Source organism: Ursus arctos, unplaced genomic scaffold (assembly GCF_023065955.2).
Source record: "Ursus arctos isolate Adak ecotype North America unplaced genomic scaffold, UrsArc2.0 scaffold_1, whole genome shotgun sequence".
Lineage (NCBI taxonomy): Eukaryota > Metazoa > Chordata > Mammalia > Carnivora > Ursidae > Ursus > Ursus arctos.
The window spans coordinates 75696133-75713821 of record NW_026622763.1 but is presented as its reverse complement, the minus strand read 5'-3'; the positions used below and the strand labels follow the sequence as shown (position 1 = coordinate 75713821).

At 43.4% G+C, this 17689-nt stretch overlaps 1 protein-coding gene across 4 annotated transcripts in view; it reads right to left on the bottom strand.

Moving 5' to 3' along the window:
• Positions 1 to 14904, bottom strand: part of AOX1 (aldehyde oxidase 1) — an 81873-nt gene extending 66969 nt beyond the window's left edge. For 2 of the 4 annotated variants that reach the window (XM_044381309.3, XM_057303818.1), the window contains exons 1-5: positions 14623 to 14710; positions 7845 to 8017; positions 5915 to 5972; positions 3750 to 3846; positions 1430 to 1538 (exon numbers count right to left, since the gene is read on the bottom strand). In XM_044381309.3, coding sequence (XP_044237244.1) covers positions 1430 to 1538; positions 3750 to 3846; positions 5915 to 5972; positions 7845 to 7907 — 327 coding nt within the window. In that variant the 5' untranslated portion in view covers positions 7908 to 8017; positions 14623 to 14710. Of the gene's footprint in view, positions 1 to 1429; positions 1539 to 3749; positions 3847 to 5914; positions 5973 to 7844; positions 8018 to 14622 lie in introns of all 4 variants that reach the window. The other 2 variants (XM_026492224.4, XM_057303823.1) reach the window with 2 other exon arrangements.
• Positions 14905 to 17689: the final 2785 nt, after the last annotated feature.

Sequence of the window (17689 nt, the reverse complement as noted above, 5' to 3'; positions counted from 1 at the left end):
AGAATCTTGGGCCCAACCGCAGGCCCACCAAATCAGAACCTGCACTTTGACAAGATCCCCAGGCAACTTGTTTGCCAATAAAATTGGAGAAGAGGCCCTGGAAAATCCTTCTCATCCTAGGTGTCTCCTTTTCTCACACTGGGTGGCTGTTATCACTAGTCCTCAGCTCTCATTAAAGGTTCTCAGCTTTTGGAATCACCAGGGGAACTTTAAAATTTCCAAGGCCCAAGAAGCAGCCCAGGCCAAGAGCACAGACATATATTTTTTAGATTCCCCGATGGTTTCAATACATAGTCCGGAATGGGAATCACTGAAATAAAGCTTACTCCCATTAAGGCCCTCAGAGAAGTGAAACAAATTGCATGCAGGTTGAGAAAATCAAACCAAAGCAAACCTCCTGAGTGCCTTCTGGCGGCCCACCATTGGCCTATCACTTCAGCACATAGAAGGTTGTTTGCAAAGTGCAACCACTCATCCAGAAAACAGTCAAGAAGGAAACATTGCCTATTTCTCTATCAAACATTTTCCTTCCCAGCATTTTCTCTTTGGAGTCTAACTTCAAAGGTGCTACCCTATTTTGGGAGCTGTCTTCTGGCTACATCGCAACACCAGGAACTCAGCCCTTGCTACTAAATGAAAGGGTGTCTCACGGCTGTGAACAGCCACATCTCACAAGAGCGTCCAGGCAGAATTCACTCCCTCTAGGTAATGAGGTTTCACAGGACATAAACAGGACCCGACATTCCTTCAAGTCCAGGGAATATGAAGTTTGGTTATTCTCTATGTTGCCCCTATCTTTTTCCTCTTCTATCCTCTCCTCATAATGATCTTCATTAACCTAGATAACAAGTAGCAAGAGCATTTTTATGGACAACATATAAATAGTTTAAAGAGCCAGCAAGGAGTCTGAAGTGCCCTTTTATTTGAGGTGAAGTTCTAACAAGGTGCTGCCTTAGGAGAAAAGCCTCCAAATTTATTAAAATTCCTATTATCTGTCTTCCGAACAAGTTCTACATTTAACAAATCTTTTTGGGAGCTGAGATTTTCATCCAGTTTTAAAATCAGGTTATTTTCCACTTTGTTAAAAAAAAAACAACCAAAGAAATAACCCTCAATGCATATGGCTCTTGCTTCTTTGAATTTGGAAGACATAAGACGGATAGGTCCCATCCAATTAGAACAAAAAAACCAAACACAGCAATGTCAGGGTTTTCTTCCAAAAGAAAAAGTCTTCTGGTCTTCCAAAAGCATCTTTCTAAGAATCAGTTATAAAACACACACCGTAGGTGTCACTCCTAGCCTTGAGCTCAGTTTCACACATGGGCAGTGACCAAGCAGCAGAGCCCCAGCTGTTCTATTGCATTGACCTCTGTGACCTGCCGTGCTTCTTGAAGCACAGACATCCTATGAGGAAGAAGCACAGCCTCACCTGAACAGGATGAATCCTGGTCTTGGTGCTTCCTATGCCTTCTATTGTGGTGACAGCAGCCCCATACAGAGAGCAGATGGGGATCAGACAGGCGTTGGCTGCATGATGGCTTCAGAATGCAAAAGAGAAGCACAGAGTACATTGTGTCCAGCAGGAAACAGGACTGAGCATTCACCCAGCACCTCCGATATGGCAGGGTTTGTACGATGCCTCAGGCTTTGCAAATACATTCTGCCCTCTGCTCATACACGTATTTTAGAAGCAAAATATATAGGTTTCTAAGCAGTATTGCATCCATATATATACACACACGAAAGAAACACTGAAGAATATTCACTTATAATTCATTTATGAATATTTATTCATTTGTAATTAAATGTTCATTTATAATTAAACATAAATATTTATTGAGTGTCTACTATTTGCCAGGCAAAGTTCGAGGCACTAGGATTCATTGGTCAACAAGACAAATAAAATTCCCGCCCTTGTAGAGTGTATATTCTAGTTGAGGGAAGATAGTCAATACATATATACATAGACCATACATACATAAACTGAGATAATAAGAAGCGCCATGAATAAATTGATACAGGCAAAGGGAAATAAGGAGTTGCAGAGGTGAGGTGGGCATTGTTATTTATAAGGTGATCAAAGAGGGCTGCTAGTGTAACATTTTTACTGGAACCTGAATGATTTGAAGGAGCCAGACATGAAGGTTTGGGAGCAACCATTCCAGGTAGAGGGACAACACATGCAAAGGCTCTGAGGCAGGGATGAGCTTGGGATGTTTAGGGACAGAAAGAGGGACAGTAAGAAGGCCAGTGAGGTTGGAGCATAGTGAATATCAGAGGAACAGTAGCATTCCAGGTTGAGAGACAGACAAGGCAGGTGATTATAAGGTTTCATTTAGAAAGTTGTGAGAGACCTTCACTCTCATTCTTAAAACCAAAACAAGCCATGTAAGCCATATAATTATCGTTTTTTTAAAAACTCATCAGATGCCAAGTAAGTAAAAGAACTTAAAAGAACTAAACCCTATCTCTGACTGACATGGACAAAGGAGAAGGAATCTGCCTTAGACAGGAGTAAGGAGAAACCACACTAATTTTCAACAAATTTTTAGTGTGGGCTGATACAACAAATTACAATACAAAGCCAGACTGCACTGTCCTCAAACTCTTCCCCACCAAACTTCAGAGTGCTGAGGGTAATACCCTAAAACTAGGGGTAGGGAAGGAGTGCTACAGAAAAAACTCTCCAGGCACATAGACTCCTACATGAGGAAGTTTGGGGGGAAAGCAGCAGAACTGAGAGAAAACTGTAAGCACTCAGGCTTCACAGAGTGTAGGGCAGTTGCCACTCTTTAGAGGCTAAAGACAGGGGGGCATGGCAGCAAGAGATCTCCCAAAGCATGGAAGTGAGATGGGAGAGCAAAGAGAATTTTCTGGTGAACTAGAAAGTGGGCAGCTAGGCTGTAAAGCAGAGAGGGATCAGCCAGAGTTCAGGAAGCAGGTGACCTGCTGTGGAATACAGGCAGATCTCCGAAATCTTACCACTGCTCAGATCCTTACCCCTCATCTGAGATCTGCAGAATGATGTTAAATGATTTAAGATATGCATGGTTGGAGTCCAAGAGAGGAGTGGGTAGAGAGGAGAGAGAAGAGGAAAGAGAAAGAGAGGGAGGGAGGAAAAAGGAAGGAAGAAGGAGGGAGAGGGAGGGAGGGATAGAAAGAAAGAGAGTAAACATTTAAGAGATTATGGCTTGAGAAGTTTCCAAAGCTGACAGAAGACATCAACCCACAGATCCAAGAAACTTGGCCAACCTGAAGAAGGATAAATATCAAACATAAAAAGAAGATGTTAAATGTAATGGGAAACCATTGGTGATTTTTAAGTAGGAGAGTGTGATGAGCTGACTTATACTTGAAAGTGATCTCTCTGACTGATGTATGGAATTCATCATATGGGGGGGCAAGGGTGAGAACAAGGATATCAGTTAGTAGGCTGTAATAGTAATATCAAAGTGTGATGATGCCATTATTCTTCACTGCTATTTCAGCCCTTCCTTTCCTCCCCAGACAGCACAGGGAGTCAGACAACCTTTCAAATTTCAACAGGGGATTCTTTGACCATTGATGGTACATTTTTTTTCTAACCCATTCACATTCCGGGGACCATGTCTATCTTGCTCATCATGATACCCCAGTGCCTAGCACAGTTCTTGTTGCATAGTAGGTGCTCCTACATATTTATCAAGTGAAGGAATAAAACGAATTCAAGACTTCAAAAACAACCATGTCTGGACTCTGCGGCAACGTACCTTATCCTCTTGATAGTGGGGTTATATCGTGATATCATCACTGTGCAAGCACCACAGCCTCCCGTTCCACAGCCATACTTAGTGCCTGTGAGTCGAACTGGAAAAAGCATAGTTAAAGATAATGTGTTTTCCAAAATTCTCTTTCTAGAATAACTCTGACCTTGGAGGACAACACCAGGAAAAAGACTCTTGAGTATATAGTTAAGTTCAAATGATGTCTTAGCTGCTATTATGTAGATTCTTACAGATTCCTGATTTCCATTCGTGTATTATATTTAGTCTCCTCCTTTTTGAAAAAATTGGACATCACTTTGCCAAAACAGGGCCAAACTAAAAGAGTCTGTACCTAGAAAGGCCTGAATATTTGAAACCATGAGTACACTGCACATTTGTCTTCATCCTTATCTGCATCTTTGAGGACATACAAAGCAAAATGTTGAACTGTAAATCATTCTTGGAATATTTGTGTGTTATCATCCATGTCGACTATATTTCTCTGCTTCTCAATGACAGAAACTGCTGCTTGTACCCCCATATCTGTTCTCTCATTCTTTTTTGGTAAAAGAAACCCCAATTTTTAGTCACACACATGGTTGCTCAGCATAAAAAATACATTTTCTCAGCCTCTTCTGCAGCTGGGTGGGGTTAACGACAATGCTGGCCAATGGGCTGTAAGCATAGTGCTCTGTATGACTTCCAGAACAAAATGTGCTCAAAAGGGGGGGGGGGCTTCTTCATCTCTTACTCTTCTTACTTTCTGGAGTTCAGGTATGATGGCTATACTTCAATTAGTCAACTCTGACCATGAGGAGAAAGGTGCATGCTGAGGAGGGTGGGGCAGCAAGACTCAGGAGCTTGGCTCCCTAATAATGTTGTGACACTACTTACTAACCCTGATCCACCTACCTTTGGGATTCCTTTACGTGAGTGTGACAGTCATGAGAAGGTGTTTCACAGAACTTCTTCAACATGGAGGGTCAATGACCAAGACACCCAGCTGCTGCATTTTAATTTCTATCACCCCAATTTTCATTGAGGCCATGACTCCCATGGGTTGCTCCCCACCAATGGCTCAGTGCTATGGAGAGACATGGGAGTCCCTGTCAGCCACCCCACAATGGCTTTGATGAATGTGCCTTAGACTGCACAGCAGCCTTGCACCCTCCCACTCAGCCTCCTCGCCCACTCTTCTTCACAGGTGGCACTTGCATTGTGGTCTCACGTCTCCCTGAGCCTTCTCTACCTCCCTCCCTATTTCCTTTCACTGAGGTTTCTCTCCCAATATAACCCTTGCACATTTGATCCCATTTTTGGTGTCTGCTTCCAAGAGAATTGAAACTAACACAATGAGAAAGGAATAAACTTTTAACTTCTATCTAATTTACTGCTATTTGGGATTTTCTGTATCTCACAAGTGAACCAAATCTTAAATATTACATGTTAGTATCACGGATAACCAGGAAATCCGTGTTCATTGTCTTTATGTTCAAAGATCTTGAATGACTTCCAGAACATTGCTATTGAGGCTTTTTGAGTTGTGTACTCTTTGGGGGAGTCTCACTCTCCCTAGAGGGAATAAAAATGTGTAAATTCCCATTGTCACATAATTCTGCATACAATGTAGTGGGGTCTATAGACATCAGGAAACCCACTGGAGTTCATGCATAGCAGGCTAAGAAGCCATTCCTTACATGACTTTTATTTAGAAAGTTTTTCTAAGGTAACATTTTCAGGTTTAATTTCTCCATGGTTCTTTTACTTGTATTTCAGGAGATTTCTGTGCTCTTTTTTCCTAATAGGCATGATGATTAGTTCTTGAAGACAGAATGTCAATATTGTGACTCTTAATTCTAAAAGATGCTTAATTAAGCCTTTTTAAGATTTCCTTTAATTCCCACCGCTAGTTTCTCCATTTTATACAACTTATTTAGTGCCAAAACAGAGATTAGAAAGAATTTGGTTCTTCTGACAGCCACAATTGTGCACTGCCTACAAAAACTAAAATGTAGGACTTTCTTAAAGAAGAACATAAAACCATAATGGTAGGGAATATGACTCAGTGTGCTCTAAAAAGATATCTGAAATATCACCTGCTGAGGATATCAGCACTATACGCACACACACACACACACACACACACACACTCAAAGCAAAGCAAAGGATACGCTTCTTCCTCAGATATGGTAACAGCATTGTTTCAGGATCAACATTTTTTTCTATCACCTGTACCAAAAGGAAAAGAAGAGTTATGTACATAAAGTTGAGAGAGCTGGTGTGATATTCACATTGGCAAGCTCATGCTAATTTGATGGCAATGCACATTATTAACTCTTCTACTCATATCTTCAATTTGATGTAATGTTTATGGAACCCCTGTGATATACAAATCATCTCTCTTAAGTGTAAAGTCGAAATGTGGAGCCCCAGCAACCCTTTGCCGTTGTCCTAGGTCCTGAAGTATCACTGTTTTCTAAGGCAGTGGTTGTTTCTACCAATAGGAACATTAGTGACTCCTGTCCAGCTTCTCCTAGAAAGTCTGAAATAGGTCAGTGAAAAGACATTAGTAGAACAGAATAGGGAAGAAAGAGGTAGGGGGTGGCTGCTGGAATAGAACAGCCCTTTGAGATACTGATATAATTTTTTTTTTAATCTTGTTTATCATGGTCCAAGAATTACAGTTTTCAGAAAGAGAACACAACCAACCATGAGCCCCAGATCAAAGAAACAAAAGAGAAGATAAAATTTATATGCCAAATAATACAAAGATGTGCAAGAAAGGATACACTTAAGAAGCAAGTTTGTGTGGGAAGCCTAGCAGCACAGCAATAGAACAGCAGCACCCAACAGATGGCATGACTGAAATGTCATGATTGGTTATATTTCCCAAAGTGATCATGTTTTCTCTTTTTTGATTAAAACTTTAGATTTCTTTTAGAGTCACAGAACAAAGAGAACCATGACTTGCTTCACAATCTCAGAAGTAGAGTTCATCTTTCACTGTGTTGTACTGCTACCCTTTTGGGAGGCAGGTGAGGAGGGGACATATGCTATTCTATGGATGCCTCCTCACCCTCAATTCTAAGTGGCCATATGCCAGGGAAAGTGAAGCATATGCCAATTACCAAGGTCAGATCTGTGCCCTAGAGGAGTTTGCAATATAGTGAGAGGTGTGATTGTCTGTGTGTGTGTCAGGGGGGTACACATACCCATACTGTAGCAAAAAAAAAAATGAAGTGCCCCTCCAGGGCATCCCCAACTTAATGGGCCCTCAAATGAAACTCTTTATTTTATTTCCCAAACTTACTCTTTCCCTTCTTTTCATGAACTTGTTTAATAGCCTCACCATCTGCTAAGTCATCCCAGCTTAAAAACCTGAGCTATTTTCAACCGTTTATTTCTTTCAATCCACCACAATCAGTGTCACCAAGACCTGTCATTCATACTTCAGAAATGATTCTCTAAACACCCTTCACTTCTACTGTCACTCCTCAGGATCAACACTTACTATCTCTTGCCTGAACAATTATCAGAGCTGCCTAACATGTCTCCTGCCTCTATCCTTGGCACCCACAATGCCACTCTTCATACCACTACTGGAATGACCTCTCTAAAATCCAAGTCTGATCATCATCTGCATCTGCTTTAATTCAACACTGCCTCCTGGCTGCCAAACCACCATGCTGGGAATTCCTGAATCTCTCAGGGTGCCTGTTAATATGACATCCCTATGGAATCAGAATTTCTGGGAGAAAGAACAAGAAAATTTGTATCATTAATGAGCACACAGAATGGGTCTTAGGGAAATTTATATTCAAGAGTTCCTGGAATACAAGAATAAATTCAAACTCCTTGGCATAGCCTACAAGGCCTTTTTGACAGATTGCCCATCTTCTCCTGCCACTCAACCCATGTATCTTGAATACTGGTCACATGGAAGAACTGGCTAGGCTGGCAGGACTTTCACCCTTCACTATTCTTGGATATAGTATTCCTTCTGAAAGTCCTCCCTATCTTCCTTCCTTGGCAGAATTTTGTACATCATTCAAAGCCGTGCTCAAGTGTTCTCTTATGTGAAGGTGCTGCCATCTAACATACCTTTCCATCCTCTGCTCCAGGTAACCAGCTTCCTCTGTGCTTCCATGGCCAATGTCCACACATCTGTCATAGAACTTTGGACTCCATGTGACATTGTGACTTATAATTAGGAATATATATTTTGTCTTCAGTCACTGTTCCTGGCACATAGCTCTTAAAATCCCTGGAATTTCCTGTGTTGAGTGTAATCAAGGTGTCTTTGTTATGCTAATGGTACAACTTTTGGAATTAACCTAATGCGGGCTGGTTGCCAGAAGAACCAACCATGTGATTAAAGGGTTGGAATTTTCAGTCCTGTCCCCTGACCTCCAGAAAGAGGAGAAGGACTGCAACTTAAATCAGCTGCCAATGGCCAATGATTTAATCAGTCGTCCCTCTGTAATGAAGCCTCCATAAAAGCCCAAAAGGATGGGCTTAGAGAGCTTCCAGGTTGGTGAACCAGAACACATCCATGTGCTACCTGTGCCAGACCCCAATTCCACGGGATCAGAAGCTCCTTTGTTCTGGAACTCATCCTATATCTTCATCTGGCTGTTGATTCAGATCCTTTAATACCCTTCGTAATAAACCAGTAATCAAGTGAGTAAACTGGTTAGCTGAGTTCTGTCAGCCACTCTAGCAAATTAATCAAACCTAAGGAGGGGGTTGTAGAAATCTGATTTATAGTCAATCAGTCAGTCAGTCAGTCAGTCAGAAGTATAGGTAACAACCTGGACTTGTGATTGGCATTTGAGGGCAGGGAAGGGCACTCTTGTGGGACTGAGCCCTTAATGGAACCTGATGCTTTCTCTGGGTAGATAGTGTAAGAATTGAGTGGAATTGTAAAACACTCAGGAGTCAGGGAATTGATTGGTGCTGTGGGGAAAAACCACCCACACATTGGAACTGAGTGACAGAACTGTACCCCGCATCATAATTATTTGTGTGTGTATAAGCCTCTCTTGATCTTGGGAGACACCTTCTGTCATTCTTCTTTGTGTCAAACACTGAGCTAGGTGCTGGGATTATATCATAGGGACATAATAAATGTTAATTAACTTTAATAAATGATCATGATATATACAATTTGCTATAAGAACACTGAGGAGAGACAAAGGATTTCTCACAGTCTTGGGGCATCTGAACAGAAGAAAAGAAAGAAAAACAGAGAAGTGCCAAGAATGATGGCAGAAACTGTTGCTGTGTATCCCAGCATGCATTTTCCCTTTCTTCCTTCCTGCTGTCTGGAAAAGGGATGAAATGGCTAGAACTCCAGCAGCTAAGGCAATATTTTTTTTTTAAGATTTTTTTTATTTATTTGACAGAGAGAGTGAGAGAGACAGCCAATGAGAGAGGAGAGAGGGAACACAAGCAGGGGGAGTGGGAGAGGAAGAAGCAGGCTTCCAGCAGAGGAGCCTGACGTGGGGTTCGATCCCAAGACTCCAGGATCACACCCTGAGCCAAAGGCAGACGCTTAACGACTGAGCCACTCAGGCGCCCCAGCTAAGGCAATATATTAACAGCGGTAGAGGAAAAAGAGAGAAGAAATCTGGGTCTCAGATGACATCATGAAGCTTATGGACCAGCCCCAAGATATCCTTTTATGTAAAGTAAAAATGATTTGTATCTTGTTGGAACCACTGTTAGTTTTGAGTTTGTGCCATTCACAGCTGAAAGTAACCCTAGTTAATACATAGAATGGTAAATTTTACAGAAGCCAAATTTTAATGATGAAACAGGATCTAGGTAGCTTAAATAGTAAAGAAGAGCATTTAGGCTTGAGGGTTATTTGTATATTTTTGGAAGGGATTAATGGAAGAAGTAGGCCTTGCTTGTTTGGGTACTTGTTCTAAGAGATGTCTCAAGAGATTGGAGTCTGGTTCAAAGTGCCACTGGCTTGAAATGTGTTTATTTTTCTTGATTTGGTGGATGAGGGGGGAGGTAGGAGCAGGGATATGCCGTGCACCCTGTCCTGGCAAGTCTTGGAGTGAAACAGTGAGATCAGGGCCAAGCTGATGACTGGGGGATGGGAAGGGAATGAGGAACAGAGTTACTGTCACTGACTCTGGTTTGGGGAGATGATGCAAGTTCTTGGATCAAGGTCATGACATGTTCCTGGCTCAGTACAGCCTTGAGTGTTGTCTGTCCTTCTGTATCTCCACCAGCCCTCTGTGAGATATCAAGTTCATATTGCACAAAATTGAGAAAACCACTTTCCTCTGTGCCAGTGACTAGTACCTGAGGGGGTCTTCACCACATCCAAGACAGAGGCAGAAAGAAGAAAGAGAAGGGAGAGAAGGAGGGGCAAGAAAGTGGTGAAAGAATGGAAACTAAGAAAGGGAAAGAGATATGTGTGAAAGGACAAGGCTGAGACGTGAAAGAAGAGGAAAGAAGAGAGGTATGTTGTGGGACCCAGTAGAGAAGAGCAATAACCCCCAGCATCCTTACAACAGAGAAGGAGGCCAAGGGGACGGGCAGTGAGGACACTTCTGCCTGAGCTTCTGGTGGCTTTAAAATGAATTTTAATTGTTGGTTCTCCTTGCCTAAGCCACCTCCACCCCCCTTCACTTTTCTCTGAATCATTACAACCATCCCAGAAATTTCCTCCCTCAGCTCTGCAGACCAAGGACCCAAAGAAAGACTAGCTAATGGAAAGCTTTTTCCAGATTCCTATACTAATATCAAGACCCTACGTTTTGTTGAGCAAATAATGTTCAATGACTACTTTTCAGCCCCCTTGGCACATCCAGGCAGGTCTGGCTCTGCACATGAAGCAGATTATTTTCTGGTACAGATATTAACCATTTCTACATATTGAGTACTTACTGCGTGCCAAGCACCTTGCTAACCACTCTCTGTGGAATTTAATCTTTATCTCAGTTCCATGAGAGAAGTTACTGTTATTAGCCCCATTTTGCAGAGGGAAAAGCTGAGGCTCAGAGATATTAAGCAACTTGCCTGAGGCCACAGAGCTGCCAAGAGGCAGAGCAGAGAGCACAGGACTCAAACCCATGACTAACTAGTTCCAAAAGCTCACACCTTTGATCTCTACGCCTCACTGCCCTGTAGAATAACATGCTTTAGTGCCTGAGCTGCGTTAGAGTGTTGCATCTGGGGTATAACTTATTTATGGCTTCTTCCTCACTCAAACTCTATGCGAAGTTGGTCACCTGTTCTGGGGGTCCCTGGTAGAGCAAGAAAAATTCCAGAAATCTCTCTGTAACTACATACCTGACCAATATGCACTGGCCTTCCCTCCTGATGGCCTTAGACCCAGCCTGATGACACCTTTTGGTGACCTGAGGGGATTTTCCAAAAAAGCACAGACTGGAGGCTAATCACATCACCTAGAGTCTCCTAACTGGCTTCTATACAATTCTATACATTACTCAGTGCTCACCAAATAAGTGTGGTCACCACCTGTCACCATACAATGTTATTACAATATTACTGACTATACTGCCTATGCTGTACTTTCCATCTCTGTAACTTATTTATTTTTTAACTGGAAGCTTATCCTTAATTTCCTTCACCTATTTTGCCTGTCCCTCTAACCCCCCCCCCCCGGCAACCACCAGTTTGTTCTCTACTTTATGAATCTGCTTCTGTTTTTGTCTGCTTTTTTTTTTTTTTTAAGATTCCACATAGTATTTGTCTTTCTCTATATTACTTATTTCAAAATAGCCAAAGCAATCTTGAAAAGAAAAAAACAAAGCTGGAGATACCACAATCCAAGATTTCAAGATATACCACAGAGGTGTAGCAATCAAAATATAAGCTACTGGCACTAAATAGACACACATAGATCAACAGAACAGACTAGAGAGTCCAGAAATAAACCCACACTTATTTGATCAATGAAGCTAGGAGAAAGTGGGCAAAAATGTACAATGGGGAAAAGACAGACTTTTCAATAAATGGTTTTGGGGAAACTGGACAGCTACATGCAAAAGAATGAAACCGGACTTGTTACACTATATACAAACATAAATTCAGAATGGATAAAAGACCTAAATGCAAACCTGAAACTATAAAACTCCTAGAAGAAAACATAGGCAGTAATCTTTTGGACATCTGCCTCAGCAGCATTTTTTCTAGATATGTCTTCTCAGGTAAGGAAAATAAAAGCAAAAATAAACTACTGAGACTACACCAAATTAAAATAATAATAATAAAAGAAGCTTTTGCACAGCAAAGAAAACCATCAACAAAACAGAAAGGCAACCGAGTGAATGAGAGAAGGTATTTGCAAATGATATATCTGATAAAAGGTTTATATCCAAAATATACAAAGAACTTAATACAACTCAACACCAAAAGATCCCAAATTCAACTAAAAAATGGGCAGAGGGCCGCAGAGGCAAGTTTTTAATCCGAGAGTTTGTGTTTGACCTTAAGAGTCCTCTTCCCTGGTGGTTTCTCTCTCTCTCACTTTTCTCAACAGCCCCTCATGTTCTATACAAAAAACTTGATTCTAATTCTATGTGGCAATCAGGATGGCTTGCCAGCACTGACGCATACACCTAACAATTTAGAAGGGAGGAAGAGGAAAGAGAAAGAGTAGCATGATTTCTTTCAAAAGGGTAACTGCAGGAATGCCTGTGTGGCTCAGTCGTTAAGTGTCTGCCTTCAGGTGATGATCCCAGGGTCCTGGGATGGAGTCCCACATCAGGCTCCCTGGTCAGCAGGGAGCCTGCTTCTCCCTCTGCCTGCTGCACCCCGTGCTTGTGCTCGCTCTCTCTAACAAAAACATAAATAAAATCTTAAAAAAAAAGGGGGGGGGTAACTGCAAAAATTGAATTGACATCTTTAGAGTGTACTTTCCAAATGATCACAGGACATTTGACCCATAGATAAAAATGAGCCCATAGATAAGAACTAGTTTATCTATTTTTAAAAATCAATAGAGCACAAACTGTTTTTGTTAGCTATTATGTTAAAAATTCCACTACAGTTTGTTTGGGGGGCAGGGAAGGGAGGATGAGGAAGAAGCTAGACTCAAAAACCAGTTTCCTTGTTTAACCAGAATCCTTACCGTCACCTACAAAGCCCTAGCATTCTGGCCCCTAGCCACATCTCCAGCCCCACCACCCTCCTCGCTATCCCTTAGCACGCAGAAATCCCCATGTCTGAGGATCTTTGTACTCCCATTCTCTCCGTCTGGGATACCTTCCCCCGGGTGTTTGCTCCTCACTTTATACTTGTCACTGCTCAAATGTCACTCTTTCAGAGAGACCTAACCATCCATCCCACTTAAAATATCAGCTCCTGTTCACTCTGTCTCCTCACTTTGCTCTCTGTTCTGTCCTACGCTTACCGCTGCCTGACGTTACACATTTCCACTGCCTCCCCAGCACAATGCAAACCCCATGCAAGCAGGGACTTTGCCATTTCTGCGCTCTCTTGCATCCCGAGACCACTGGAACCCTGCCTTCTAGAGCAGACCCTTAACAAACTAAATAAGCACTATCACTCTGATCTAAGTAGTAGTACCCCCTTTTAACAGAGGACCTGGGGCTCTAAAAGTTTAGGGCATCACAGTAAGAGAGCTGGAATTGAATCCTCGTTTGTCGAAATAAAAAGGCCAGAGTTTTGCTTGCTATGCCATTCAGTCATGCAAAGAAAGAATAGACATAATGCTAACACTTCATCCCACTGCCAATTTTTACCCTCAGAGTAGTCCTCTGAGGGAATCCTAAGGGCCCCCATTACAGATCAGGAATAACAAGCTCATGTTATCCAGAGTGGAACCCAGGCAACGAGGTCAGAGGAAGGTTTTATGGGGCTTAGAACTTGTACAATTTGGGGAGGGGTCCTCTTTAAGAAAAATACTACAAAACCACAAGTGTAAAAATATCATCAGGGCCTTAGAACAGGCCTCCGGTGAGAGGCCCTGATGCTTGACCCCAGCTTCTTGGTGTGTCCCTCACGCCAGTTAGTCAGGGAAAGTGTTGTGGCTACCCCTGCGGCAGAAGCAGCGACCACGGGTGGCTCTGAGGGTGCTGGCGCTGTGGAAAGGCAGGTAGCACGGCCCTGGCTTGGTTGTCATCTTTTAAGGAAGCCCTTTTACCTTCCTGCCTCAGTTTCTCCCTTGCAAAGTGGTGCCAATATGCTGGGACAGCGTTGAGTGAACGGAGTTTATGGCCACGTCGGGGGTGACGGGTGTTTTCAAGGATGCCCAAGGGCTTTGCTGCCCTCAAACACTGAGAACTGCGTAGAACTCTCACCGAGGCTCTGCGGAGCCAGCCCGGTTTCTGAGAGCACAGACGCCACGTCACAGCAGACGCAGGGAGCACCTCCAAGGAAGGCCCGCCCCAGAACCCAGCTCTGGGTTCGGCTCTGCAAGGAACTTGCTGAGCCTTGAGCAGGTCACAGCTGCGTCATCTGAGGAACGATAAGAGTCGTTGGAATTTGTTCGTCCTCTGGTCTGAACTGTTCTCTGCTCATCCAGACATACCCGAGAGCAGAGTGCTGAGAGCAAGGCTCAGCCGTCTATAGATGGCTCTCCGTCTACGAGAACGTTCCGTTATCTGCGGGTTTGAGGGGGAAGTTTGGGCAGCGCTGACCCCGACGAGGAAGACTCGCCAGCTCTCCTCCTGTTTGCGGGGTGGGGAGGGTGGGGTCGGCGGTCAGGCGGGGCATCTCTGGAGGAGAAGGAAGAGGAACGCTGGCGAGCGGGGCCCGGAGCTCCAGGGCTGTCGGGAAAGCCCACGGCGCGCCTGCCGGGTGGGGGTGGAGGCGCGCGCGCGCGCGCGGGCAAAGCCGCCCCCAGGCCAGAAGCGGCCGCGAGCGCGCTCACCTTGCGGCCGTTCACGTAGAAGAGCAGCTCCACCGCCCGGTCCATGCTGGCGCGGCCCGCCACCCGACTCCGGAGTCGCCGACTGCGCTGCCGCCGGAGCCTACCCGGCAGCCAAGCCCCAGGGAGAAAGTCCCGTTAAGACCCAAAATTCCGTGCGCCTCGCGGCGAAAACTTGCGCGGATCCCAGGACGTCACGCGAGCGCTCCGGCCGCGCGGAGATCATTGGCGGAACCCTCCCCTCCTCGCGCCGACTCGCCGCGTCCACGCCGAGCTCTCCGCCCCTCGGCAGGTGCGCCAGGTCCTGCGGCGTCTCCTTGGTCGTCTTTCATTGGTGCATATTTTAAGGGGCTTTCCAGCCATATGTGCAGTTCCGGAACAAGTCGTATTTTGTGCCACTGCTCCCACCACGCTCCCACCACACCTGGTACGGTCCTAATAAAACAGTCCCATTCATTCCAACTTTGCAGGGAAGGAACTTAAGAACAACCGGTGGTTTTACAACTTTATCTTACAGTTTTAGAAATAATTATCCAAGTTTGTTTTTAAAATCGAGAGCTACCTTGATACAGACTTAAAAAAAAAAAAAAGCTTGATAGCTCTTCACAGTTTATCCAGTATAAACATCTTGGAAAACTTTTTTAAAATGCAACTTGGAAAATACTGAAAAGCATAAATATAAAAACTATCTGTAAGCCTGCAACTTAGAATTCACTTATTAATTTTTGGGTCAATCTTTACAATTTTGAAATCTACCTGTAACTCCTTTTTAAAAACTCAAATAGAACCAAACTAGTTGTTTTCCAGACTTGTTTTCACTTAATATACCTAGAATACTGCGGCACTTGGGTAGGCTCAGTTGGTGAAGTCTCCAACTCTTGATTTCAGCTCTCCTCATGATCTCATGGTGATGAGATCATGATAGGAGCCCCTGGTCCGGCTGGCCCTCAGCACAGAGTCTGCTGGTCCCTCTCTCTCTGCCCCGCCCCCACTCTCTCTCTCTCTCAGATAAATAACAAAAAAATCTTTAAAAAAATATACCTAGAACAATTTCCCGTGTCATTTTGTTTTTGTGAACACGAAATTTTGTGAAAATTTGTGAGAAGTACAACTAGCATCGCCATATACCTCATCGAGCTCTGACAATAGTCAACTTTTTTCCATAGTTACTTAACTTTTTCCGGAGTATATTAAAGCCAAATACTTCAGAAATGTTACTTTATACCTAAGTACTTTAGCATACATTTTCCAAAAGACATTTCCTTACTCAAGGTGCAATTTTCACACCTCACAAAATATTTACTTAATATCCTCAAATTTCCCAGCATCCAAAAAAAGCCCTTTTACAACTTGATTTCTTTGAGTCAAACAAAGGCTATTCAATGTATTTGTTTGTTGTCTCTTCAGTCTGTTTTAATCTAGAACAGTCCCCTCACCCACTCCCCCTTTTATGCTATTAACATGTCTGGTCAGTTGTTCTCTAGAACACACCACATTTTATAATGGCTGACTGCTTCTTCTGGTGTTCTTTGTTCTTCCATCCTACTTACTACCTATACTGTGCCTGATGAGGAAAATAAAGCAAGAGAAATGTAGCTTAAATTAAATCCCCTTACAGCTTGCAGCACACTGATAGGTACCTGAAATGCTCCAAGCCTGACATTCCTCAAGGAATCATGGCTGCCTGAATGCCTCAATGTTTATGTTTTATTAAAGACTAAAAGCAACCTTGTCCTGACAGCAACTAAATCTTCAAGCTCTTGTAAGACCTTGCTTTCAGCATACAGAAAGTCCTTAAAAACTTAATGTTATCTCTCCCCCCTCTCCCTCCACAAACTTGAAAGTATATAGTCAGTCACTCCTTGCACTCTCAGGTGCAGCTCTTTCTGCCCAGGGGTGCTGCTCCTGTGCTATATAAGAAAATCACCTTTTTGCATTAGAAACATCTCAAGAATTCTTTCCTAGTCGTTCACTACTGGACTTGAACTTCAAGTCACACCATTTTGGCATCCAATGTAGAGCTCAAATCTCATCTGGATTCTAAGGCTTGGTGCAAACATGGTGAGTACTTCCACTCCTCTCCCTTTACTTTCATTTCAAAGTACGGTCTTATTGGAACACTTTCATGTCAATTACTCAGGCTATATTCCTCTAGCCCATGGCTACTGTACAGGGAGGAGCAGAGACCTGCCTGCCTCTTGGCTAGAAGCCAGTACCCTGGCTGGAATGGTAATGAGACCCAGAAACTTGATGCCCTCCCTTTATTCCTATTCTTAAAAAAAAAAAAAAAAAAATATATATATATATATATATATACACACACACACACACACACACATATATATAGCTTTTTAAATATATTTATTTGAGGGGGTGAGGGCAGAGGGGAAGGGAGAGAAAGAACCTCAAACAGACTCCCTGCTGAGCGGGGAGCCCAAAGCAGGGCTTGATCTCACGACCCTGAGATCATGACCTGAGCCCAAACCAAGAGTCAGCTGCTTAACCGACTGAGCCACCCAGGTCCCTTTATTCCTATTCTTACACAGAATTGTCTTTTGGGCATAGGACAGCCACCTAACTTGCTAGTGTGGCTGCCAAACTTAAGAATCCCATGTGAGGTTTCCTCTTCATTAGTCTAATGTGATCCCCTTCATATATTCTGGCTGCCAGAACTCCACCTGGAGCTGGCTGAAACCAGTACCCAATTGAACTAAAACCCAATCAGGGACCGTTTCCTAGGGAAGTTGGCTGTAAGGACTATATGTGTTGGAATGTCGCTTAGGTCATGATGGATTTCTATCTTTACTCTTTTTCATCACTGTCCCCTACTAACTACTTAAGTTACAACATTGGGTCGTTTCCTCTTGTAAAACTTTTCTAGTGTTTTCCATGGGTTAGAAATGGTGGGTTCTTCATGGCAAGGCATGGCACGGTATTTTGGTCCTTTCACCACCATCCATTTGTAGTCTAGAATGCAATGGGGAAGTGGGGGGATGCCGGCAATCCCTCCTATAGGGCCTTTATGGCAGGGTGGTGACCAACAGCGATTTTGTTCAAGGGAGGCCTCTGG